Source organism: Palaemon carinicauda, chromosome 22 (assembly GCF_036898095.1).
Source record: "Palaemon carinicauda isolate YSFRI2023 chromosome 22, ASM3689809v2, whole genome shotgun sequence".
NCBI lineage: Eukaryota > Metazoa > Arthropoda > Malacostraca > Decapoda > Palaemonidae > Palaemon > Palaemon carinicauda.
This window is the reverse complement of record NC_090746.1, coordinates 85291542-85319354: the sequence shown is the minus strand read 5'-3', so window position 1 is coordinate 85319354 and position 27813 is coordinate 85291542. Positions and strand designations below refer to the sequence as shown.

Below are 27813 nucleotides of genomic sequence, written 5' to 3'. Positions count from 1 at the left end.
TTAGAAGGCAATATAGATTTCCTAGAAGAATACAATTCCAAGTCAATTAGAAGACAGTATGAGTCATCTTGGAGAAGTGGGTTGCTTTTATAAAAGCAAAAGGACCGAAAGAAATTTCATTGAACTTCTGTGTGTCCTTCTTTCTTCACCTTCATAATCAAGGTCTGGCAGCCAACACGATAACTACGTGTAAGTCAGCCTTGACTAGACCTCTTCTATATGCCTTTCAAGTGGATCTGGCGGATGAAATCTTCAATAAGATTCCGAGGCATGTGCAAGGCTTAGGCCTGCAGCACCGCCAAAACCCATCTCATGGTCTTTGGACAAGGTCCTACATTATGCCTCATCTGTGAACAATGAAGATTGTTCCCTTAAGGATCTAACCCAAAAGGTTATTTTTCTGTTCGTTATAGCCTCTGGGGCTTGAGTTATTGAAATAGTGGCCGTATCCAGAGATGAGGGCCATATTCAGTTCACAGAAGTGGGAGAACTGAATCTCTTTCCTGATCCATCCTTTCTCGCTAAGAACGAGCTACCCACTAAGAGGTGGGGCCCCTGGAGAATCTGCTCTCTGAAGGAAGATGTCCCTCTATGTCCTGTAGAGTGTCTAAAGGTCTATCATCGTAGAACTTCAGACTTCAGGGGAGGACAGCTCTTTAAAGGAGAAACCTTTGGATCAAACTTGTCCCTGAAACAACTGAGGGCAAAGCTCACCTACTTTATTCGTAGAGCGGATCCTGACAGTACTCCCGCAGGTCATGATCCGAGAAAGATTGCTTCATAACTGAACTTTTTTCAGTATATGGACTTAGAGCGTCTTCGCTCATATACTGGATGGAAATCATCCAGGGTGTTCTACAAACACTATGCTAAGCAGGTCCATGAACTGAAGCACTATGTGGTGGCGGCAGGTAATGTATTAAAACCTGTCGTCTAATTCTGCGATGAACAGTTAATTGATTGGGACTGTCAATTAAAGGGAGAAGGTGTCAGCACTTTTAGTGTGATCCCCTTTTAGATAGTGTTACTAGGGTGACACTAACCCTGTTCAATATCTCAGGCGTGGAATTGTACAGATAGCACTAGTGCCGTGTGTATGTAGTACACAGTATTAACAGGTACGGAAATTATGAAGAGAAATTTATCAAAACTTTTCTTCAGTCTGAGAGTGGCAGTCATCGTTTCTTCCCTTTCAAAAAAAGGGAAAAATAATTTCTGTATATGTCGCAGGTATAATTCCTTTATTATTCCACATGCGTTTACATGTTAATTCATTTAGCCATTTATTAGAAATAAATGTCTATTAGAATATAATTGCGTCCTAATTCGCCCGACAATTGCATGTTTAAGATGCCAGAGTTCTTTAACTTACTGATGTAAGTATATTTCATATCATTGTATGCTTGCAAACAATGGATATAATAGACACTGATACTGGTTTGGCAATATATACAAATCATGAGACTGTTTGTATATTCAGTGTATACTTATGTTTGTTCATACAATATATGCTAACCTTGAGGCCCCTTTTCTACCGTCTAGAATGACTCTTCCCTGTAGGGGGCAGGAAGCACTAACATCGTTTATGATTAGTGATGATGACGGATAATGGTAACGTCATTTGTCTCAAATGGTCCAAATGACCATAGAAATATTGTCCCAAGGTTAAGGCACTGATGAAAATCCACAGATACATTAATTCTCTGGTATGCTTCCATCAGGACGACATGGCTTGAGCCCAAAAAACGGATTTTGAGCGAAGCGAAAAATCTATTTTTGGGCGAGATGGCCATGTCGTCCTGATGGACCCCCCCCTTCTTTTCCAAAGAAAAGATCTTCACAGTATCCCTCCCCAACTACTGTATCTGTAGCACCATGCTCAATGCTACAAGGAATGTCCGCCATATTGAATATGGCGCTGTTGTGATACTCAATAGTAGTATGGGAACTAGGGTAACCTTGATACGGCTCCCCTTCTAATTCTGCCACTTTCCCCCTCGAAGCATAAATGCTATTTGGGGTGCAGATTGCTATGTGGCGTGTCAAGAATACGTCTCCTGATATTATGTGATATCCTTGAGAGAAATTTAAGGATATTCGCTCCAGGAGTTAGAATTCTGGAGACCTAAAGGTAAATTCTTTGGGAATATCACTGTAGTCAAATATCCGTTAATAAGCTACTCTTGGGAACCTTCCATCAGGACGACATGGCCATCTCACCCAAAAATAGATTTTTCGCGTCCGTTTTATCTGCATGCAATAGAGTAGTTGTATGCTATTTTTTCAAGCTACTTTTTCTAATTTGTTCCGTAATTGGAATACAAACCTACGCTATATATAGGGGTATTATTTTCGGCGAAGCTGAAAGGACGAGTCATTAGAATTTAGCAAGCGTTAACCACCCATCCCACTCGCACACCTGTGACTGTGATTCACTTTTGCTTTTGGCTCAGATAGAAAACAGTTGTTACCACTCTTCTTCCTCTCCATTTGGACTGCCATTGTTAATCTTTTTTTTGTGGTTTTTCTTTCAGTTTGTGTGTGTGCCCTCGCTTGTCAGTCATGTGTACCTGCCCTGGACCTGAGGGTCGCTCCTGCGGTACTTTCATGTCCTCTGAGGATGACAATCTCCTTACTGTTTGTGTCCAGCTTGTAGGGGCAACAGTGTGACGTAGATAGTAAGCATGTTTAGTGTCGGGAGTGGGCTGCCTCCCAGTGGGTAAAGTTTGGGCGACGGCGTAAGAAGTCTTAAAGGGACTCTTCTCCTTTAAAAGGTTTCTTCAAAGCAGAAGAAACCAAAAGCTGCTTCTCCCGGCCCCTGACTTTTCTCCGAAGCTTCTATTTGAGCGATTCCCTCCGGGGTTCCATCGAGTAGTAGCGCAGGCCCCTTAACTCCTGGTTAAACTCGGTCCTCAAGAGATGAGTGGGTTTGCCCAGTCCACCTTCCGAGGTGCGAGATTGCAGCTGCTTCAGCAAGGTGCGAGATTGCAGCGTTCGTCTGAGTCAGAGGTGGACTCTTTGGCCCTGGTCGAAATGGTCATCTCTGAGGCTTCGTCTGCTGCCCTGCAAGCGGACTCCGTTCCTGCCTCTTCCTCTACCCCTTCAGCTGCTGTCAAGGACTGCGCTTCCCCTCTCGATCCTTTCAAGGGTGGAGCAAAGTCCAAGGTATATCTTAAGCGAGCGATCACCTCTCTCATTCGCGAGAGACCACTCATAGACACTCCTCTTTGCAGGCCTGCTGCTCTGCCTGCCCCTGGGGAGACTCCTCGTAGTGGTTACTGCCCTTGGCGAACTTGCCCTCCTCTTTGCTTCATTCGCGTTCCTTCGCTCTCGTGAATAGACGACTGTTTGGCTTGTGTGCTTCGTCTTTGCAGCACTCCTCTTCAGAGGATCTTCCTAGCTTGTCAGGTTCCTAAACTTTGCCTGTTTCTCTGGATTTCCCTACTCATCAGCGAACCCCGGTTTGTGACTCGCCTTCAAGGTTTTGTTCCCGATCCTCCCTTGTTCCTGATCCACGGATCTTCATTCGGCTACTCGCCGATCTTCAGCTTGCTGTTCGCCAACAAGTTGTTCACCAACCCGCCGCCGTTCGCCAGCTCATCGATCAGCGTTTCAGCGATCGGCGACCCATCGACCTCCTTCTTGCCAATTGCCAGTCCGCCAATCAACAGCCCATTGGTCTCTAGCTTAGTGGACCTCGGTAGCTGACGTTCTTCAATCTCGTCAGCCCTCGCTAGCTCACCAGCAACCTTTGGTTGCTCACTTGCCAACGACTCATCACTCCTTCAGAGGAGAGTAAGCCTACAGCTCAACGCTGTTCTCCGGCCCGGCACCGTTTGCCAGCTCACCGCTCACCAACTCTCCGATCCCTGGGTTACTGTTCGCCCTCTCGCCAATCGCCGAAGGAACAGCAGTGTACCTCTCATCAGATGGTTGCATGGGAATGTGCTCCCATAGATCAAGAGCGGCGCCATCAATCCCGTTCGCCAATGCTCTGACGAACACCACAAGTCGTGAGGTAGGCAGCCGACCAGACCATCATCTTTTCAAGCTTTGGCTCTTCCTCCAGGGAAGGACAAGTCTTCTCCACATCGTTCGCCGTCACTTCTTTCTCCTCCCTGCTAACGCAGAACATCGTTGTCACCAGTAAGGAAGAAAAGGACAGCCTGCAGGGATTCTAAATTCCTAAACTTCCTGCTCCTCGAAAGGTGTCCACAGCGCGGAAAGACTCCAGCACAGCAACCCTCATCATCCTCGTCTGCAGTAAAGACTCCGTTGCAGCATCCCTCTTCTCTCTTCTCAGGGGGAACTTTCAGACAGTGCCACCATCGGATAGCAACCGTGGTTCAGAGCCTTGGTTAGGGTAGTATACCAAGCTTTCTCTTCGGGATTACCATCCTCCCTCCCCTCGGAAACTTCCAAGGTCCTCCTGGAGGAGTCTTCCTCTGCACTTCCAAGGCAAAGACCCACAGTTTCATCTCCCCTGACAAGGTACCATCTACTATGGTCAAACTGACCCCTACTTGACCTGCTAAGAGAAGGCCTAGGCTCGTTAGTTCAACTCTTCCTCGATCTCCTGTGCCTCACTTGTCACCTCAGTCAAAGGTTCACAGCAGGGAAGCATCCCTGCCAGACTCACGCTGGTCCTCCCTTAGCATGGAAGTTCTGCACGATGGCAATACAACACATCGAAACCCGCGAAGGAATCCATTTTTCCTCTAACGGGTGGCCAGCAGAAGGTTTTTCCATCAAAACCTTCTGCTCAGGAGACCTTTTGCCATCCTAAGAGGCCATCAAAACCTACTGCTCTGGAGACCTTTTGCCATCCTAGGAGGGAATCTAAGGACTCCAAGACGATGCCGAAATCTCCTTGACCCGCAGAGGTGTTAGGCCCTTGACCAGCCACTACATCGACCACGCTCCACCCCGAGATGATGTCTCGTGGGTGGAAGACAAAAATCTAGCTGTCAGTCCTTTGGAAGCCGAGCAGAGAGAGTCAGAACATGCCTTTTGGCAAGTTCTGGCCTGCATGAAGTCCTTCAACGGGTTGACAGACCCAGCGATAGCTCCTCAAGAGGGCAAAGACACGATCCTCAGTCATGTCTTTGGCACTCAGAAGCCCCTAAAGTCCAATGCAGCCTTGCCTTGGTCTCAGGGGCTGAAGAGTGCCAGGCAGAAGGTTTCCTCCCAGCTCTCAGACTTCTCTGCAACTCTTTCCACCTCCGGGTGTCCAGCAAAGGAAATACTACGAGGTTCTAGATGAGTCCCTTCAGACTCTTCCTCTACATTATTCCTTAGAGGAATTAACAAAGGAAATTTCTCCGAAGGGATTTTCCGGCCTTCAAGTCTCGTTCTCTGCTATGGAGATCCTGAACCAGGAGAAAATGGCGAAGTTGGCCGTGCAGGCTATTTCGTGGCTTGATCTGTGGTTAGGATCATTGGGGAATCTGGTTCGGACCGAGGATTTTTCCAACGAAGGCGATGGAGACGTTCCTGCTTTCTGGCACTTGTATTATCAAGTTCCTCAACCACCAAGTCGTGAATTTGTGGGCTAACACCATCTTGAAGCACAGAGACTCTGTAGGCGAGAGGTTCCATTGCCAGGTCCCACATGTCGAGATCACGAGACTCTGGAATTCCTCTTTGGAAGGATCCTCTTTGTTTGAGCTGGGAGATGTTGAGCAGGCAGCGGAGAGATGGAGGAAGTCTCACCCGGACTCTATCATCCATAGGGCCCAACATTTGAGGACCCACAAACCACCAGCTCTCCCACAGACCAAGCAGCCGAAACCAGCTTCAAAAAGGACTGCACCTAAAGACAAGGTGTCTAAGAAGCCCATTCCTGCTAAGGACGGAAAAGGCTCCAAGTCCTCTCGTGGAGGGAAATATCCTAGAGGAGGCGGCCGTAGCCGTAGACGCTACGATAAGCGATTCCCCCCCCCCACTTGTCCACCAGTAGGGGGATGCCTACATTATCATTGGAAGAGGTGGATGCAGCTCAGGGCCGAACCCTGGACAGTCTCATCTCCGTGATTCGTACAGGGTATCGCGTCCTGTTCACATCATCTTTCCCTCCACTGATCAAGACTGCAGTGTCGAAAACTACTTTGCGATGGGATCCGCAGAGGGGGCAAACCCTTCTGGTCGAAGTCCAGACCATGTTGAAGGGCGCTCTCCAAGAGGTCCTGAACTACTCCCCAGTCTTCTTCAGTCGACTCTTTCTTGTGAAAAAGGCGTCTGGAGACCAGTCATCTAAAGGGTGAGCCATCCCTAATAGAGAGCGAAAGGGTTTGTATTTAGTGTTGGAAAAGTAATTTGTATTTTTCCTAACGATACAAACCTTGAGCTCTTTATATAAATTTGGCCTGCCATCACCTATCCCCGGTAAGTCTTGCCTGCAAGCAAAAGTGAAGATAGGACATAGGGGTGTGTGTGTGTGTGAGCAGGGTAGCTGGTACCATAACCCCCCACTAACTAGCGGTGGGGTGGTTACACCTCTCAAAGTCTTATGGCTAGTCTAACAGCTTCGCCAAAAGTATATCACTTATAGAGCTCAAGGTTCGTATTGTTATGGAATATACAAATTAATTTAAAATTTTTCATTTTACAGTTGAGCATATAAAATTTTTAAAAATAAAAAATCAAGGCTTTTTCAGCCAGGTGTACAATTTTGTCTAATAATAATTTATTTTTCAGGTTCTTGTGAGTCGGTTTTATCGGGATTTGAGACTCGTTTCTATTGGAGGTGGTGCAGATGAGGTTATGCTGAATATTATTTGCAAATATATGGGTACTCTTCCTAAGCCTCCTAAAAAGATTTGAACACAATCCTAAAATTTTATTGTATATCATAGAATGAACTGTATATTCATAATTTTTAGGGGTTTATTCATAGCTAAGGCACATGCAATGCAAAATCTTGGGTATTAAATAGTACAAAAATACTGTGGTGCTATATTTTTTAAAAGATCAACAAAATTACTGTATTTTAAAATTATGTATGTGTAAGTTTCAAAATATTTTTGTGCCCTATGAGCATTAAATATATATATTAACATGCTTGATACACTATGTAAATTTATTTCCAAAGGTGTTCTTTTTCCAATTTTTTATTTGCTTTGATAAGTTTTACCTTTAAGTCACTTTGTTTATAGCTTGGGTCAGTTTTACCTTCAAGTCACATTGTTTATAGCTCAGAAGCAGGAGCAATTTGGCTTTAAAAGTTTTCTGCATACCTTATACCATTCCCTTTTGGAATCAAAAGTTGTGGCTTCTCTGGGAAGGATTATGTGCTTAGTTGTTCATGAACTCACCCCACGTCTTTATTCTCACAATATATCGGTTAATGAGGAGCGTAACACTTAATTGTTCCTATGTGTATACAAACCTTTGGTCCTATAGAAGTGAGATTGTCCTCAGTGCAACCTGGAATGGCAGTTAAATTTGTTAATGAGGTACAGTAATTAATGATAGGTGGTCCATGTGCTCTCATGCACAGGATCAGTGCTCCCTCTCCATCTCAACCAACAGAGGGAAGATTAAAAGGTGGTACTTCTTTCTCTGTCTTGATTGTGCTGGAAATCTTTCTCCCCTAGATTACTGTTGGCCTGGTTAGTCGTCAATCTCTGATTATGTTGCAGGTTCTGTTCTTGGGCCAGAATCGTCGATTTTATGAGGGTGTAGATCTCCGAAGGAGCCTGCTGATCCCTCTACCCCTGCAAGGTACAGTGAAGGTAGTCGTCGACATACAGCCTATGTGACTGTTCGACTTTATGACCCTTTTTTTTTACTGTGATGTCACAAATATGTCTGAAATTTTAATCTAATAGGACAAATATTTCCTAGGAAATAATTTATTTTATTGTATGAAAATGAACTTGTTTATCTTGGTAATTTAATATTGTCTTTTACTGATAATATACAGTATTCAATTTTAGTAAAAAAAATACATTAAGAAAAGTTTTAATATCCGTCAAGTTCATAACATGTTTCATGACATCATATATTTGGCGGAAAGTGAGCGGACAATTAAGTGATTTCCTTCCAATAGGCTAACGATTAGTAATAGTATTTTCATTATCAAAATATCAAGTAACGATACAGAGTATTTCGTGAGTCTGTATCAATTGTTATGAGTACTAATTAGCGTAAAATTGACTCAACGCTACTTTTATTTCCTCTCTGATAATACATCGATATTCATCTAATGAAAGTACACTATTAGGATAAATATTTTCTTGTAAATATATTTGCTTTTACATCATAAAAATGAAATAATTTTGTTAGGTAAGTTGGTATTTTCTTTCAATTCTTGCAAGAAAAAGGATTTACATATTTCGCACGTCATACTTTTTGGAGTTCACGTCACATGTCCTGTAACATCATATTTCTGGCAAAACGAACGATTTACTTTCGGTGTGTTAATAGCGAGTAATCATATTTCCATCATCGAAACATCGAGTAACATTATCAAGTGTTTCAGTGGTCTGTATCAGTTATGAGAATAGTACTTCTTACCATAAATTTAAGAAAAGAAGTCTGATGGCGTCATATTTCTGGTGGAAGGCGAGTGGTAAATCAAGTGATGTCCTTTCCATGCATTACCAAGTAATATTAGTTACTATAAAATATTTTGAGAGAGAGAGAGAGAGAGAGAGAGAGAGAGAGAGAGAGAGAGAGAGAGAGAGAGAGAGAGAGAGAGAGAGAGAGAGAGAGAGAGTGTGTGTGAGTGTGTGAGTGTGTGTGTGTGTGTGTGTGTGTGTGTGTGTAGAGAGAGAGAGAGAGAGAGAGAGAGAGAGAGTGAGAGTGTGTGTGTGTGTGTGTGTGTGTATAGTAGAACCTCTACATACGAATTTAATTCGTTTCAGGACTTACTTCGTATGGTAAAATAGTTGTATGTTGGATCAAATATTCCATAAGAATACTCTATAAATCGTTTAATTCATTCCACAGCCCAAAAACCTACGATAACTCCTTAATAAATACTACACATACAGTGTTTACACATAGCAATAAAACAAATGCATTATATAAGAGATGTAAAAAAGAATTTTTATAAAGAAATACTAAATAAAAAGGGTTTTTATTTTCACTTTACCTTAGACAGGCCAATGGAGCAGTCAGCTTGGCGATGCAGGAGACGGTCGCTGTGGAGGTAGAGGTGGTGACTGAGATACGTACCATAACTTTCTCTAACTTACACTATGTGAACTTTACCCTAACTTAGCTAATTTATTTTCATTTAATTTTAATATTTTAATTTTTTATTTTACGTTTACTTTTTAATTTTCAATTTTCATCTTCACTTTCACTCACTTCAGCCTTTCTTTTCTTTGCTTCACTTTCACTTCCTTCATCACAATCACTAGACAGCTTTGGCAAATCTTTTAAAGAATCTATCTAGAGAAGTTTGCTTGGTATACTGTATCTCCTCGACACCCTTGCATCTCACTCAACTGCGTGTGGATCTCAGCATTCTGCATCGCCTCCAGCTCCTTGAGTTCATCGGTGGTGAGCTCTTCATGATGCTCCTCGACAAGTTCGGTGATGTCATCTTCATCGACCTCCAGACCTATGGAATTGGATACAATCTCATCAACGTCAGCCTCTGGACCAGACACAGATGCAGTTTCGGGGCCAAAGCCTTTAAAATCTCTAGGAGCAACAGCATGAGCTCAAAGCTTCTTCCAAGCAGAATTAATGGTGCGTCGAGTCACTCCCTCTCAAGCCTGATCTATGGTCTTCAAGCAGTTACGATATTAAAATGGCTCTTCCAAAATTCACGCAAAGTTAAGTTGGTACTTTCTGTGTTGTTAAAGCACTGTTTGAACAAGTTCTTGGTGTAAAGTTTCTTAAAATTAGAGATGACTTGCTGGTCCATAGGCTGCAGGATAGTGATGGTGTTCGGTGGGAGATACAGTACTGCGCTTTGATAAACTTGAACTTGTCGAGGATATCATCTTCGAGTCCTGGGGGGTGAGCGGGAGCATTATCCAGGCAAAGCAAGCACTTAAAGGCAAATTAATTTCTTGAAGGGACTTCATAACAGCAAGGCCAAAAACTTGGTTAACCCATTCAACAAAGAGCCTAGTAACCCAAGCCTTAGCATTAGGACGCCAGAATACTTGCAGCAAGTCCTTATTCACTTTATGCGCCTTAAATGCCCTAGGGTTTTTGGAATTGTAAACGAATAATGGCTTGATTTTGCAGTCCCCACTGGCGTTGGCACATAGGGCAAGAGTCAAACGATCCTTCATAGGCTTATGTCCAGGCATTTTCTTCTCTTCGGCGGTGATGTATGTTCGACTATGCTTTTTCTTTCCATAAAAAGACCTGTTTCATCACAGTTGAACACTTGTTGCACTACATAGCCTTCTTCCTTCAAGATCTTTTTGAATTACTTATAAAATTCGTCGTCAATCTTAGTGTCTGAACTTGAAGCCTCCCCATGCCGTACAAATGAATGAATTCTGGTTCGTTTCTTGAATTTCTCGAACCAACCGCGAGACGCCTCAAATTCCTCTGTTATAGGATCGGTTGAACTCTCCCCCGCATCATCCCCAGTGCCCGCCGCCTTTAAGTCCCATTAGATAGCGCTGGCCTTCTCACATATGATCGTTTCAGTGATCGTATCGCTAGCAATCTCCTTGTCGTTTATCCCTGTAAGCAAAAGGCGTTCCATCTCTTCCAGGGTAGGGCTGCGATGTTTAGAGATGACAGTGATCCCCTTAGGTGGTTTGACTGCTTTAATGGCTGCCTTTTGCTTGATGATCATCGCGATCGTAGACCTGTGAAATGTGAAAAAGAAGGGTATTAACCCTTTTACCCCCAAGCTATTTGGAACTTTCCAACCCTTAACCCCCAGGGTTTTTTTTTTTTAAGCACATTTTGCAGTATATTTTTTTTTAAATTGCTCTAACAGACTTAATTTTGTCGTAGAGAGGTCAGGTTGGTCTCATTCTCTTGTAAAATGCCTGGAGTTTTTCAAAAAATTATCAAAAATATGCAAAAAAAAAAATTTAAATGGCAGTTTTTGGTAAGGACGTACCGGTACGTCCATGGGGGTAAAGGGATGAGTTTGTTTAAACATACCAGTACGTCCTTTGGGGGTAAAAGGGTTAAGCACTTAATTATGAACCGAACACGGGAGAACCACACGATGCCCAGGAGAACTATGAACTGACCGACACGATGCTAACTTGGGTCCCTCTCAACATCCTGTCGTCTAGCGGAGTAACCAAGAAACTATGACGCGTCAAGAAACTTTGATGCTGTATGCTAGAAATTACATTGGGTGTCGAGTCGAATATTTGATCGAATTTCACAATGGATGTTGGAAAATTCGTATGATTAGGCAATTGTAAGTAGGGGTTCCACAGTATTCTATAAGTTCTATTCCAGCTGTGACCAAGTTGTGGAATAATCTTCCTAATCGGGTAGCTGAATCGGTAGAACTTCAAAAATTTAAACTTGCAGCAAATGTTTTTATGTTGAACAGGCTTACATAAGTTTTTATAATTTATATATGAAATACCTGTTTTGATGATGATACTATTTAAAAAATATTTTATTAATTGTTAATTATTTCTCATATTGTTTATTTATTTCCTTTCCTCACTGGGCTATTTTTTCCCTGTTGGAGCCCTTGGCCTATAGCATCTTGTTTTTTTCAACTATGGTTATAGCTTAGCTAATAATAATAATCGTTTATCAACGTGACATAAAAATACTAAGAAATCCAAGTGAAAACAAAGACATTATATTATCCAAGCCAGATTAAGGGATAGGTATTACCATCACAAAAAAAAAAAAAAGTGATTATGTAGAAAAAAATTATGAATATTGTTAACAATCCAATGCATTTTGATAAAAGTGAAAAAGATCCGTTCAAAAATTCTCTTCTCCTAGAAGACAAGGTCAACAGACTATTGAGTTATCTAGAAAAACATAAACATATAACGGATGAAGAATATGAACAATTATATGCTTCTGGTCACAATCCTGGTATTTCATATGATTTACCAAAAGTACACAAAGAGAATATTCCTTTAAGACGTTTTATTGTCGATTAACACCCCAAATTTTAATTTAGCAAAATTTATAATTGTAACATCGAAGAATGGACAATGAATGCATATACCTTGGAAAATTCATAAGCATTTTTTGACACTATGAAAAATTTTAACCTAAAAATATTAATTATATAGTAACCTTTGATATTGAACCCTTATATACAAACATCCCCACAAAAGAAATTTTTTGGGCTCAGGCCATGTCGTCCTGATGGAAGGTTCCTATAAGTAGCTTCCTAGGGTATATTTGACTACAGTGATATTCCCAGAGAATTTACCTTTAGGTCTCCAGAATTCTAACTCCTGGCGCGAATATCCTTAAAATTTCTCTCAAGGATATCGCATAATATCAGGGGACGTATATCTTGATACGACACATAGCAATCTTCACCCTGAATAGCGTTTTCGCTTCGAGGGGGAAAGTGGCAAAAATAGAAGGGGAGCCGTTATCAAGGTACCCTTCCTCCGTTACTACCTTGAGTATCAAGATGGCGCCATCATCACCGCCATGTTTTATTCCTATAAGTGTAGCGCTACAGCTCGGTGATTTTCCCTTGCGCTCTTTTGTGTGCGCTCTTATAGTTGGATCTATCATGCAATCTCCAGCCTCTTCTGCCTATGGAAAGTTGAGTATTTGATCTTCACATTGTATAAATTTCAGCTCTTAATTCACAGTGAAATTAGGTTGAATTAAGTGAGAGCTTTTGCCTGAACCGGAGGTGTCATGGGCGCTGTCGTTCGTTACGCACGAGTTATTTAGTTAGCCTGAACGGCTTTCCTGGTATAAATAGCATGAATATCTAATAGCTATTCAGTCTTCATTGCTAGGAGTTAATTATATTATGCCGATTGTATTCGTAATAGTTTCAGCGATTTAGGTAACCGAACCTTGCTTGCGCTAGGCTTCATAGCCTAGGCGTTTTAGTTTACTTTCATGCATGATATAATAGACATTCCTAGGGTTATTATAATTAAATGACGCTATTTAGGCAATTTAAACGTTTAAGATACATTGCTTGCATATAAATTTCCCTCTTCTGAGATCGTATACGAGAGTGTTTCGGCGATTAAGGTAGTCGATTCTCACCCGCCACTAGGCTACTAGCCTAGTGGCTTTAGTATACTTTCATACATGTTCCCTGGTTACCCTCGTGTATCGTTTTATCAATTCAGGCGGCGATAGATATCTCCTAGAATTATTATATAAACCGATACTCGTCTCCAGTGGAGATTTAAGGGTAATTCCTCCTTCCCTCCGAGTGTAGCCTTAGGCTACAACCCTAGTTGGTCATGCCTCGAGTTGTCATTCAAGCATGACTAGGCTAGGGTTTTCTGTCCCTTCCCTTAGCCGCAGATAGCAGGTTTAGGGTTTTGGTCAGAACCTCAGAGTATAGTCTTGTGTCGGCAGCCGGCCGGCAGGGTGAATAGTCATTCCCCTGTCGGACTAGGCTGCTGCCATAGGAGGCTATACCTCCCTAGGCCGCACCTGCGGTGGTTGTATGATGCCGCCACCTTCTCCCTGCGATCTAGTAGACTAGTCCTGTGCTCGCAGACCCTAGGCTGAAGAATAGATATTCTTCTGCCGCCTAGGATGGCGCCGGCACTGGAACTCTGTTTCTCTCTTGTTGAGAGGCGGCGGCAAGCTTGCTGACGGCCCCTTAACTGTATTGGCAGACCCTAGGCTGGAGAATAGATATTCTCCAGCCGCTTAGGATGGGGCCGATACTGAAACAGAGTTTCTTAGAGGTGTGGATGAACCGGCAACCCTGCTGGATTCAATCAGTTAGGCAGAGACTTCTCAGCCACTGTTCCTTACTGGAAAACCTCGTGCCTCAAACGATTGCTTCTACCCAGGGTTACTTCAAATACCATATGAAGAATTGCTGGTTAGTCGCCAAGGATTGTCATCCCTTCACATACAGACAGGACAGGATGCTTGGGTCAATCTTAGCTATTGGCTAAGGAAACCTCAGAAAATTCTTCTTCACCCAAGAGGTTAACTACTGCACTGTAATTGTTCAGTGGCCACTTTCCTCTTGGTAAGGGTAGAAGAGAGACTTTAGCTATAGTAAACAGTTCCTCTAGGAGAAGGATACTCCAAAATCAACCATTGTTCTCTAGTCTTGGGTAGTGTCATAGGATCTGTACCATGGTCTTTCACTGTCTTGGGTTAGGGTTCTCTTGCTTGGGGGTACCCTCTAGCACACTATTCTATCTAATTTCTCTTCTTCTTGTTATGTTAAAGTTTTCATAGTTTATATAGGAAATATTTATTTTAATGTTGTTATTGTTCTTAAAATATTTTATTTTCTCCTTGTTTTTTTCCTCAATGGGCTAGAATGATAGATCCACTTTGCTCTTCCCACCCCAGACATGCAACTGTGCTTACATGCGTTGAATGAATGGAGGGGCACACGCCTGAACAACAGGGTCATCTGAGCGGTGTGGGCAGAAGAAGCATCATCTACTCTTCTATGTCCTAGGGCTACCAGCCTTTATAGCCCTGCCTTCCTAGATCACTGAGGAGGTATCCGGTGGGTTGTTGCAACAACACCATCATATTGGCTTACATCTAGCTCTATGAGCTAACAAAGTAGATGTATTTACGGATGGCATTGTATGCTGGGAGGTTGTCAGCCAGTCACATTCCAGGCAAGAGGAAAGGACTAGCAGGCACTCTTAGTTGCCCAGGGAAGGCTGTAGGGTCAGTGATCCCTATATCCTGGTGTAATGTAGAGGGTTCTCCTGGGATCAACGTGTTTGCCATATGGTTAGACAGGAAGAACCCAGGGTTTACCACACCTTCCTATCTAACCCCATTATCTGTTTGAAGTAGCCTTCAAACACACCTTCCTATGTAACCCCATGGTCTGTTTGAAGTAGCCTTCCAACACCCATGAGATCACTTGAATTGTTACCCATCTCCATTCAACCCTGATCCATTGGCTAATTTAACGCGCAGGATTACACAGGGACTCGGTTAGATTTGGCTGGCTACTAGACGACCTTATGCTGAATGGTTTCCCGTTCTGCCTTGTCGAAATCCCGAAGGAACTCCCTTGGCCCTCACTCTACCAGTTAAGTAGGCCATTCTTTATGATGGATATCATAAAGGGGATTCTTCTCGAGTCGAATCATCTCTAGACTAGATCGCGCAGTTTCACTTCTTCCTGGCTGGGAGCACCTCTCATTAGCGACTATCAAGGCTACCTCTCAGACTACAGAACGGTCTTTGGATGGAAGGGGATAGAGCTCTCCTCATAGGAATTGCTTATGCTTGGGAGTGTTTCTAAGTTTTGCTGTTCTCAGTACCTCGTCTGAGCCTTTGAGAAGGTCTCAATCAATACTGTCTCTGCTGCCTTAATCCGCAGAGAGGTTAAGTGAGTGAACAGGTATCGCTGCCTTGATTTCCCATTCCAAGTGTAGAAGCTCCTCAGTTTAGTGCCAGGGCACGTGGCCAAACTCGGACCGTTCTAGGACGTGATCCCAGGTTTGAGTCCTTCATCCCATCTTTACGTGAAACAGAGATGGACAGGGAGAGAAGAGGCCTTTTGCACCGTAAGGGCTCTGTAATGCTAAAGACCTGACTCCTCAGACAAAGTATCAGCAACTCTTCCTTAGCACAGGCAGAACAAAGAAAGAGGTGTCTAGAACACAATCTCTTTCTGAGTTAGGGAGTCTATCTGAAATTATCATTATTATTAGCTAAGCTACAGCCCTACTTGGAAAAGCAAGATGCTGCAAGCCCTAGTGAGGAAAGTAAATAAGGAAAGAAATAAACAAGAGAAGTAATGAACAGCTGAAATCACAAATTTTTAAGTAATTTGTATTTTTCCTAACATACTTACCTAGAACTACTTTCTTAGGAGTTACTGGTAACTCTTCCCAACCGACCAGAATTTTGTGTAGTTTACCCTATTCCCATTTTCTATGGGTGACCTCAGTCAGAGTGATACGCGCCCTGAGGCGACCCGGGGTCAGAGAGCGTGCTAGTTCAGGTCGTGCTCCTCAGTAAGTTTCGTAGCCAAAAAAGGGTTCTCCTCAACCCTGCAGGACCCTCGGGGAAGGATGGGCGGGCTATAACTCGAAAGTAGTTCTAGGTAAGTATGTTAGGAAAAATACAAAATACTTAAAAATTTGTGATTTGTTCCAACACAGAGTACTTACCTAGAACTACTTTCTTAGGAGACTTAAACTTTAGGAGGAGGGAGTGTCCTACAGGGACTAGGGTCTGACGGTTAGGAGCACGATCGGGCGAAAAAAGGGAACCTCGAAGGGGAACTAGGTTCCGATGACCTCCACTAGAAACTGAATGAAAATAGGGGAAAACTACCCAAAAAACTAACTTACTGTCTAAGTGGCTTACCTCTGAACCATTACTTCTGAGACGTATTTCTTGTTGAAGACGTATATCCTGGCCGCCAGGGCCTCTTGATTCCCGCCCACGCTGGGGGTTAAAGGTAAGGGAAAGGATGATAAGGGGGAAAGGTAAGGGATGAACGTGTGTCTCATGGCTTACCACCCCCGGTTTCCCTGGGGCCATGACCTTCAAATCTTTTGGAGGGACGATATGACTGGGCCAAGACTGAACCCGTCCAAGGATTTCCTAGAGCAGTCTTTCAGGTAATGTTCTGTGAAAGTGGACTGTCTGGACCAGGTACCTGCTTTCAGAATTTGGCCCACGGCCATGTTCTTCTCAAACACCAGGGAGGTGCCTAGACCCCTAATATCATGAGGCCTTGGCCTACCTGGAAGGGGGATTCCCGAAACATCGTAAGCTCTCTTGATCACCTGTTGCAACCAAAAGGAGATGAGTTCTTAGAGACTGGTTTCTTCACCTGACCGGTTGAGACGAATAAACTCTTGATCTCCGGTCGGAGTCTGGAAGTCCTTTCAAGGTATTTTCTTACTGCTCTGACAGGGCATAAGAGTTAAGTCTTTAGGGTTGTCCGACCGAGGGATCGCTGGGACCGAAAAGCCCTCGAACCGAGGATCCCAACAGGCTGGGTTCTGCGTTTTGGCCACAAAGTTAGGGACGAACCGAAAGGAGGCCTCCCGCCATCCTTTTGAGTGTGAAACCTCGTGCGATAATCCATGCAACTCACTAACCCTCTTCGCCGAAGCCAGGGCTACGAGGAAGACCGTTTTGATGGTGAGCTCCTTATACAGGATGTCCTTGAGGGGCTCAAAGGGAGGTTCTGACAGGACTTTGAGTACTAAGGCTAAGTCCCACTGCGGTACCCTCACCTCCTGTGGGGGGCATGACTGCTCAAAGCTCCTGATGAGCATCGAGATGTGCCGGGAGGTTCCCAGGTCAATGCCCTTCAGGAGGAAGACTTGACCTAACGCTGCCCTCACTCCTTTTATTGCTGGAATGGAGGAGCCCAAATCGTCCCTGAGATACACCAGGAAGTCCGCCACGTCGTGGATCGAGGCCCTCAAGGGTTTGATATTCCGGGAAGCGCACCCTTTCGAGAAGACTGCCCATTTCGCTTGGTAGACAGCGATAGAGGACTGCCTTAAGTAACCCGACATCCTCGTCGCGGTCCTCGATGAGAATCCATTTTTCTTCAGAAGCCGCTCGATAACCTCCATGTGTGAAGGCGGAGGGACCGAGGGTTTTCGTGAAACCTATGGAAGTAGGGTTGACGAAGAAGGTCTGGCCTGTCCGGGAGCGGCCAAGAAGGAAGAAGGGCCAGTTCTTTTAAGTCTGCAAACCACTCCCTCTCCGGCCACCAAGGCGCGACCAAAGTCATCTGAAGGTTGGCTGTTGTCCTTACTCTGTTGAGGACTTGACGTATCATTCCGAAGGGGGGGAAGGCGTACACATCGAGGCCGTCCCAAGGGTGCTGGAAGGCGTCCTCGAACGCCGCTGACGGATCTGGGACTGGAGAACAGAACACGGGGAGTTGGGCGTTCAGACGTGTGGCGAAAAGGTCTACTACTGGGGAACCCCACTTCAGTATGACTGACTGAGCTATCCTTGGGTGTAGAGTCCACTCTGACCCTATTACTTGGCCTACTCTGCTGAGGCCGTCCGCCAGGACGTTCCTCTTTCCCGGGATGAACCTTGCTGTGAACTCGATCCCTTCTTCTGCCGCCCATTCCAGAAGTTCTGTCAATAACGAGCATAGTTCTTTCGACTTTAGACCCCCTTTCTTCTTTACGTAGGCTACTACTGTGGCGTTGTTGCACATCAACGCTACTGTGTTCCCCCGGAGGAGATAAACGAATTCTCGACTCGCCCTCAGCACAGCCATTATCCCTAGCACGTTTATGTGGTGCTTTGCTTCTTCGCTCGATCATTTTCCCTTTGTTGATTGGTCGAGTAGGTGAGCGCCCCAACCTTCCTTCGACGCATCCGTAAACAATAGGACTTCCGGAGGGTCGGGGGCGAAGGGCATCCCCATCTCGGTGTTCCTCCTGTCGTGCCACCACTGCAAGACTACCTTCGTTTCTGGGGAGACCGGAACCAGTTTGTGGTGATTTCTCACCTGGGTCTAATGTTCTTCAGGTTCCACTGCACCGCTCGAAGTTTGAGTCTCCCTTGTGGCACTAACTTTTCCAAGAACACTAGGTGGCCCAACAACCTCTGCCAATCCTTGGCCCTCCTGGGTTGGTCCAACACAAAGGGTTGCAGAACTCGCTCTAGGTTCTCCAATCTCTCCAACGAAGGGAAGGCTCTCACTAGTCGGGTGTCCAGGACCATCCCCAAGTAGGTCATCCTGGTGGAGGGGATCAGCTGGGACTTCTCTACGTTGACCGTGATACCCAACTCTTCGCAGAGACGAAGTAACTTCTCGCCTTGTTCCTTCACTTCTTCCTTTGAGGCTGAAAGAAGCAACCAATCGTCTAGGTACCGGATCAGACGGATGCCCTGCTCGTGAGCCCATACGGAGACCGTCGTGAAGACTCTTGTAAACACTTGAGGAGCCGTCGACAGTCCGAAGCAAAGGGTCTTGAATTGTAGCACTCGGGAATCCCACTTTATCCTGAGAAACTTCCTGCTGGAGGGATGGACGGGGATTTGGAAGTAGGCGTCCTTGAGGTCCAGGGATATCATGGAGTCCCCTTCCCTCATGGCGGCCAACACTGTCTTGGCAGTGTCCATCTTGAACTCGGTTTTCGCCACAAACTTGAGGGCCGACAGGTCTATTACTGGCCTCCATCCCCCTGTCGCCTTCTCCACTAAGAAGAGTCTGCTGTAGAACCCCGGGCCGGGCTCTTCGACTAGTTCCAACGCTCCCTTGGAGATCGTGGACGACACTTGTTCCTGCAGAGCTGCCCGTTTCAAGGGGTCCTTGGGAACCAACCACTCCGCCTGAAGGGCTGGAAAAAGCGGGGGATGTTCCGCTAAGAAGGGTGTCTGTAACCTTCCCTCAGGATTGTCACCGTCCAGGGATCCGCACCGTAATCCCGCCATGCTTGCCAAGAGTGTCTGAGGCATCCCCCTACTTGAGGCTCTTGTAGGAGTAGGGGGCCTCGCCTCCTATCTCCTTCTGGAGAGGCGTCCGGACCGACCTCTTCTTGAGTTCCCGAAGGACGGTCTGAAGTTAGACTGGGGTGCTGTGGCACCTCTACGAGGGGGGGGGCTGAGTTGATTGCAGCCAGGGAGCCGCAGGGGGCTCTTCTCTAGGCTGGGAGCTGGAGATGAATGGGAAGTGTGAGGGGCGTCCACGGAGGGCCTCCTGTGCGGTGGGCGCCTCATTGGGGGAGGTCTATGGTCTCCCATGTCCTTCATCTTCCTCACCCGTTCCATCGTCTTGTCCACTAGCTTAAGGGGAAAGATTGCCTCGTCCCAGATCGAGGAGTTTCTCAATTTTCTTGCTTCCCGGTCCGGGAGTTTCCTCACTAATTTGCTAAGAATAGTGTCTCTCTTCCTCAGGACCCAATTGGTAGCCTGGGAGAGAGATTGATAGGATAAGAATTTTAGGGCCTTGTACCCCTGAGCTAATTAGCTCTCTCAGTAAGGTTTGGTTTTCTGGTAGGGACAAATCATGAGAGGACTGAAAGCCAACTAATGTGCAGGCCCACCAGTCCAACCAGGAGGACACGTAGATTAGGTCCTGGGCCATGTCCTCCATCATGGAGGTCTCCGAAGGGGAAAAACACACAAGGGCCGAGGACACACTGTCTTCAGCGGCACCCTGGTTCAACGAGGTGATGGCTGTCTCCGTCGCGCGGGGTCCTCCCCGACGACCTTCCGGCACTTAAAACCTCTGCTGTGCCCTCAGTCCTGGAAGCAGCTTCGAGGCACTTTGACTCCTAGGGGCGTCCGCCAGGCCGTCCAGGAACTTATCAATATGCTCCATACCCAGCTTTACGTCAGGAGCTAAGGGTAGAGCTAAGGAGGGCTTTTGCTGTACAGTGAACCCTCGTTTATCGCGGTAGATAGGTTCCAGACGCGGGCGCGATAGGTGAAAATCCGCGAAGTAGTGACAGCATATTTACCTATTTATTTAACATGTATATTCGGACTTTTAAAACCTTCCCTTGTACGTAGTACTGTTAACAAACCACCCTTTACACCCTGTAATGTACAGAACACTTAATGCATGTACTACAGCACCCTAAACTAAAACAGGCACAAATATTAAAGGCGATTTTATATCATGTGTTTCCTAAACACCTAAAAAGCACGATAAAAAATGGCAACCAATGTTTTGTTTACGTTCATCTCTGATCATAATGAAGAAACAAACTCATTTAGTGTACACATATATGTACGTATGGTTAGTTTTTGCATCGATTATATTGATTATACAGTACTGTATGTTGATTTTTTTATTACCAATGTTTTAGTTTACGTATTTTTCTTAGGACTTCCAAATGAAATCTTTTTCTTTATGACGCCGCCTGAAACGACGGCGTGTACGCTCAGTAAACAACCACGCTCAGAACAAACAAGGCATTTAACACGCATGATGATAGTGATAAATAATGATACAGTACATACAGTATTTACAGTACAAAGCATTTACAAAATATGTTACCTTACAAATATAAATTATACAGTACTTGTACGTAGCAAAGCAGGAAAACAATTTGAGAGAGAGAGAGAGAGAGAGAGAGAGAGAGAGAGAGAGAGAGAGAGAGAGAGAGAGAGAGAGAGAGAGAGAGAGAGAGAGAGATTGTTTTACGTACGTAAATGTAAATTTTAAACAAAAAAAATATGATAGGTTACAACATGTAGACTTTTAAAACCTTCCCTTTAACTTAATGCATACAGTACGTACAGTACTAAACTATAAAACAGGTTAAAGTAAAAAATAAAGATTGTTACTGTACTCACCACGAAAGAAGTTCCAGAAAAACTTGAATGACGATGGCGATGAATTTGCTGCACAGTAGAAATGATGATGATGAAGCTGATGATGTGTTCTACTGTGCAGTCAATGATAGTATTTTACGTCTCTTCAGACGGAGGTGTCTTTTCCTGGGACACCTCTTCAACTTCTTCAATTTCTTCCGAAGGCGTACTAGCAGGAGGAACTGGCTCTTTTTTGCGAGGCTGAAAAAACATTGTGATCGGAAGTTGTTGCCGCTGCTTCTTTTTTCGATCCAAGAGCATCCTGTAGGGAGTCGTGATGTCATCGACCTTGTTGCAGAATTGCATCGCGCGAACCATATCCTCGTCCCACTCTTGCAACATTTCTTTCGCCTCCTTCATATGGTTGCAGAACTTGGCGAGCCGTTCTAATGTTAAGCCCGTTTCTTCTACATTTTCTTGGGTCTCTTCCTGGGTACCCTCACTCTCTTCCTCACTTGCCGATTTCGTCAGGTCTTCGAGATCTGCGTCAGTTAGGGGCTGGGAATGGCAGTCCAACAACTCGTCGACGTCTTCAGTCGTCATGTCGCCAAACCCGTCACCCCCAATTATGGCAGCCAACTGCACAGATTTCCGTATTGCAGAGTGTTGGATTTCCGACGGAGTAAATCCCTTGTCGTCGTAAACAATATCGGGCCACAGCTTCTTCCAGCTCGCATTTACAGTTGCAGGTTTCATCTCTTGAAGTGCCTTTTGAATATTCTGCAGGCACGTGGCTATGGTGTACTGCCGCCAGTACGCCTTCAAGTTGAAGTCTTCATCCTCGTCATCTTGGGCAGCATCCACACACGCAACGAGGTCCGCCAAGGTATTCTTCGTGTAGAGGGCCTTGAATGCCCTGATAACCCCCTGGTCCATTGGTTGAATTAATGACGTGGTGTTGGGTGGCAGGAACTCAACCTGAACGCCCTCACGCGACAGGTCAGTTGCGTGTCCACCAGCGTTATCCATAAGGAGAAGGATCTTGAATGGCAAGCCCTTCTCTAAGAGATATTCATGGACTTGCGGGATGAAACACTGGTGGAACCAGTTGGAGGTCAGCATCTTCGTAATCCATGCCTTTTGATTATGCATCCAGTACACGGGAAGGAGATTCTTATTTTTGTTTTTCAAAGCGCGAGGATTTTTCGACTTATAAATAAGCCCCGGCTTTAACAAAAATCCAGCAGCATTGCCACACATCACGAGGGTAACGCGATCCTTGAATGCCTTAAAGCCAGAGGCTTTGGCTTCCTCTTTGAACAGGAAAGTTCGCGACGGCATTCTCTTCCAAAACAAGCCGGTTTCATCCATATTAAACACTTGTTCCGGCTTGTATCCACCTTCAGCGATAATGTTCTTGAAAGTCTGGTTCACGTAAGTTTCAGCAGCGGCAGTGTCAGCGGAAGCAGACTCCCCATGCAGGGAAACGCTTTTCAGGGCGAAGCGTTTCTGAAACTTCGCGAACCATCCTTTGCTGGCGGAAAAACGTTGTTTCTGACGCTGGGAATCAGTGGAGGTCCCTGGTTGAGGATCATCTACATCATCATCTTCTTCAGCATGGTCGCCATCGTCGTCATGAGGTTCCTTTGCCGCAAAATTCTCATACAAGCTCAAAGCCTTTGTTCGGATGGTGTTCGTATCCAACGCTATGTTCTTCTTCCGACAGTCGGCAATCCACACAGCTAAAGCACCTTCCATGCGTACGATCGTTTTATTACGCGTTGTAACGACTCGCTTCGCTGATCTGCTAAAGGTGATTGCAGCAGTCTTTCTAATGTTCGCCTCGTCCTTCCTGATGTAGCGAACGGTGGATTCGTTGATGCCAAAATGGCGGCCGGCGGCCGCGTAACTTCTACCATCTTTTAACATGTCGAGAAGCGTAACCTTCTCAGCTATCGTCATCATTCTTCGGTGGCGTTTAGGCTCACTACCAGCCTTACTAGAAGCAGAACGCTTGGGAGCCATTGTAACAGAAAGTTCAACAAAAAGTTCAACTTAAAACAGTCGCACACAGCACAGATTCAACTTCACAAACTTAAGAACGTCTACTCAGCAATACGCGGAAAGAGAAAGTGAACGATGCAGTCCCGCGAGAACTCTGATGCTGCGGGTTGGAGATGCGGGCCAAACACCAATCACAGGCTAGATAACAAAACTTGAGTTTTGATTCGTCATCTATCAGCGCTTGAACCAATCACAACCCGTCTTATACAGTACTATGGTGCGTTGGTTACTCATAGAAGATGTCCCGCGCACACTGAACGTACGTAGATTAAGTACAATACCGTAATAATAATAAATAATGATAATAATACTGTACAGTAATAATAATAATAATAATGATTAATAATAATAACAATAATAATTTTATTAACAACAACAACAATAATAATAATAATAACAATAATAATAAAAATTTACGTACGTACGCTATTTTACGCCTCTCTCTCTCTCTCTCTCTCTCTCTCTCTCTCTCTCTCTCTCTCTCTCTCTCTCTCTCTCTCTCTCTCGTACGCTTACAGTACTTATTCGAAATGTGATTTTTGCAACAAAGAATATTATTGGATGCAGTACTGTACTACGTACGTATACATACAAAAGATTCATGGAAAAGAAGCACATCCATTACAGTACACACCATTCTAATATGGTATGACTGCATCTGATTTGCGTTTCATGTTCGATTTAATTTTACTACGTACTGAATTATCGTATGATCACATTCTCTTTTCGTGTTTTATTTCTTTCTGTGCTGAATTATATATCATATGTAATGCAATGAACAATCAGTAAGAGCAGATATTACTATAATTACAGTATTAATGGAATTACAGGTAACAAAATATCGTATTTGGTTATCTTCAGATTTCGCGGTATTTTCGAATTTTCCGGAAAATCCGCGATATGTATATATATATGGGTTATGGGAAAACCCCGCGAAGTGGTGAATCCGCGATTGTCGAACCGCGAAGTAGCGAGGGTTCACTGTATAGGGTTCTCCACCAACCTGCTAAGTCCGGAGAGCCAGGTCTGTTCAGTGGTGGGCATTGGTTCATCCAGCCTATGGTCCCGTCGTATGAGGGCCAACACTTTGCGGTAGGGGTAGATGTCATCGAACGAGCACTCCCCTCCTTCCACCAAGGCCTCTGTCACCAGTCCCTCCGCACCAGTATCATCAATGACGGTAGGGGGAGCAACGTTGGATGGGTCTGCCCGTGTCACGGGCGGACCCGCAGAGGCGAAGGTATCCGTCATGGGATTACCTTGCCCTGCAGGCATCCTCGTATCTGTGGGAATATCCCTGGCCGAAGGGCGCCCTTGGAGCTTAATGAAGTCAGCCAAGGAGCCCGCGGCTGGTGTAACGCCTAACACCTGACGGAGCGCCTCCCTCCGCAGAGTAGGGGCAGCGGAGGCCTTCGTCAACTTAGGTGGCTCACGGGGAGCTTGGAAAGGCCTCCCTCGGTGAGGTTCTTGTCCGTAGGAGGAGAAGGAGGGGAGAGACGGTGAGCACGAGGCTCTAGGGAGCCACCCGGAAAGGGCCGCGGCTGTGGTGACCTTAAACAGCTCGCTCCGGGGCACCGTGATACTCACCCAATCCTTAGACTTACTCCTCTTCGCCTTCTTCTTAGATGGCCTGGACTCCTTCTTCTTCTGTCTTGAACGGGAGTGGGACTTCTTCTTCTTCCTGGACCTCTCGCGCTTCCTCCTCGCGGACCTGGAATCGTCCTCTGATGATGAATCTAAGGACAAGGAAGACGACGAGAAGGAGAGGGAATCAGCCGAACCACCTGAGACGTCCAACTCCGCGGGGGTTACTCCATGACGAACCTCTGTTTCCGCAGGCTGCATGAAGACGGGCGGAAGCATCGCCGAGGGTGCTGGGGGGGACCGAGGGACGTTCTTCCGAGCGATCCAATGGTCAAACTCCTCTTCTAGTCTGAAGGGTGACCTGCAGGGTGGTCTAGGGAGATCCCAAGCGGCGGGGTCCGAATTAGACGAATGACCTTTCTCGGCATCCCCCCCGGCGGCCGAAGTACCTGAAACACACACCCAAGATGGGGGAGAAGAGGTAGTTTACCTGACTTCCCCCACATCGGGTCTTCGGTAGAGACGGGCCCTACGGGCACCAGGACCTCGTCTCCCACACACACTCCAGCACTTCCCTCAGGCCCCACACATGCCTGTGACACATCAGAAGCTTCCCCCGCAGGTAATTCAGACTCTTGGGGAAGGACAATGGGCCGCTTCCCCGCAACGGACTTACCTCGACCCCTACTCTGGGTAGGGGAAGATGGAAGGGAACCACGTTCCGACAAGGCATCCGGGGACACCAAAGCAGAGGACGCAGTAGCTTTCTTGGGCGATTTCTTGGCCGACTTCTTCTTCTTAGTCCCATAAAGGACCCACTGAATCTCGCCCCAAGACTCGCACTCCGAGCACGTGGCGGTAGGGGAGCACACTTTGCCCCTACATGACGAACAACGCGAGTGTGGGTCAACCTCGGGCTTCGAAAGGAAAGCCCCACAAGACTTACGCCACAGGCCCAGGGCAACGGCGTGGATGCTCCATAATGAAAACATTAACACCAAGAGACACAAGGACACAAGGGAAAGGGGTAAGGACACGGGCACAGGAACCACGTGGTAAACACAAAGGGTCGCACTGGGTAAGAGAGAGCGCGGCGAGATGTGAATTACGTCGCGACCATAAACTTACTGAGGAGCACGACCTGAACTAGCACGCTCTCTGACCCCGGGTCGCCTCAGGGCGCGTATCACTCCGCCTGAGGTCACCCATAGAAAATGGGAATAGGGTAAACTACACAAAATTCTGGTCGGTTGGGAAGAGTTACCAGTAACTCCTAAGAAAGTAGTTCTAGGTAAGTACTCTGTGTTGGAACAAATATATTTTAAAAACTGTAACAAATTAAAATAGTTTTTTTTTATAAAATATAAAATTTCAAAGAAACAATAGAAAGGGAAGTAAGGTAGAATAAAATGCCAGAGTCTACCCTCAAGCTAGAGAACTCTGCCCCAAGACAGTGGAAGACCATGGTACAGAGGCTATGGTGGTACCAAAGACTGGAGAACAAAGATTTGATTTCGGAGTGTCCATATTCAAGAAAAGCTGCTTACTTTTAGTTTCTTCTACTCTCATCAAGAATAAAGTAGCCAATGAACAATTACAGTTCAGTAGTTAACCCCTTGAGCAAAGAGCGGTTTGGTAAACTCAGTGCTTTGACTACTAAGAAAGTCTAGGTTCGAGTTAGGATTGGAACACGCAAAGTCAGGTACTGTACCAAGCCCCACCATGTCTTCAAGAGGAAATTTGCAGTCAAGCAGGGGCAGGTTGTGAAGGATGGGGTGTGTGAGCACCAGACCATCTTCATGGCCTTTATCATACAGGAATACCCACATGGCCCCTTGATGCCTTTGCATTTGGTCTTGTGGTAGAGATGTAGCTAGCATAGATCCCCTAGGGGGCAGCAAGCATCTTGCATCATGTCTATGGTAATGTATAGATGTAAGTCTGGAATGGGGGCACAATAATTGGCTCTTCTCCTCCGTTCTTGGTCTCCCTATATTAGCGATAAGCGGGTCAAGTATTATTATTATCATTATTACTTGCTAAGCTACAACCCTAGTTGGAAAAGCAGGATGCTATAAGCCCAGGGGCCCCAACAGGGAAAATAGCTCAGTGAGGAAAGAAAACAAGGAAAAATAAAAATATTTTAAGAAGAGCAACAATATTAAAATAAATATCACTTTATAAACTATAAAAACTTCAACAAAACAAGAGGAAGAGAAATAAGATATAAGAGAACAATGTGCCCGAGTGTACTCTCAAGCAAGAGAACTCCAACTCAAGACAGTGGAAGACCATGGTACAGAGGCTATGGCACTACCCAAGTTTAGACAGTAGTTTGATTTTGGAGTGTCCTTCTCCTAGAAGAGCTGCTTACCATAGCTAAAGTCTCTCTTCTACCCCTGCAAAGAGGAAAGTGGTCACTGAACAATTACAGTGCACTAAGAAGAATTGTTTGGTAATCTCAGTGTTGTCAGGTGTATGAGGACAGAGGAGAATATGTAAAGAATATGCCAGACTATTCGGTGTGTAAGAGTGTAGGCAAAGGAAAAGTGAACCGTAACCAGAGAGAAGGATCTAATGTAGTACTGTCTGGCCAGTCAAAAGTCCCCATAACTCTCTAGTGGTAGTATCTCAACGGGTGGCTGATGCCCTGGTCAACCTACTACCTACTAGCTGGATCTGATTTAATGCTAGTAAACAACACTTCTGAGCTCCATTCTTTAGAGCCTAGATAAGTTCGTCTCCATACTTCAGGTACCTGTGGGTGGAAAATTCCTAAAATTTTAAGTTTCCCTTTTTGCCCTAAAATGTTCAAGGGAGTCAAGTTAGTGGTATTCATTGTCA

General features: G+C 45.2%; 1 protein-coding gene across 1 annotated transcript in view; it reads left to right on the top strand.

Annotated features, from left to right (window-relative positions):
• LOC137616576 (probable acyl-CoA dehydrogenase 6) overlaps positions 1-7066 on the top strand; it is a 93522-nt gene extending 86456 nt beyond the window's left edge. Inside the window, exon 8 of the mRNA XM_068346455.1 lies at positions 6697-7066. Coding sequence (XP_068202556.1) covers positions 6697-6822 — 126 coding nt within the window. The 3' untranslated portion in view covers positions 6823-7066. The remainder of the gene's footprint in view (positions 1-6696) is intronic.
• Positions 7067-27813: the final 20747 nt, after the last annotated feature.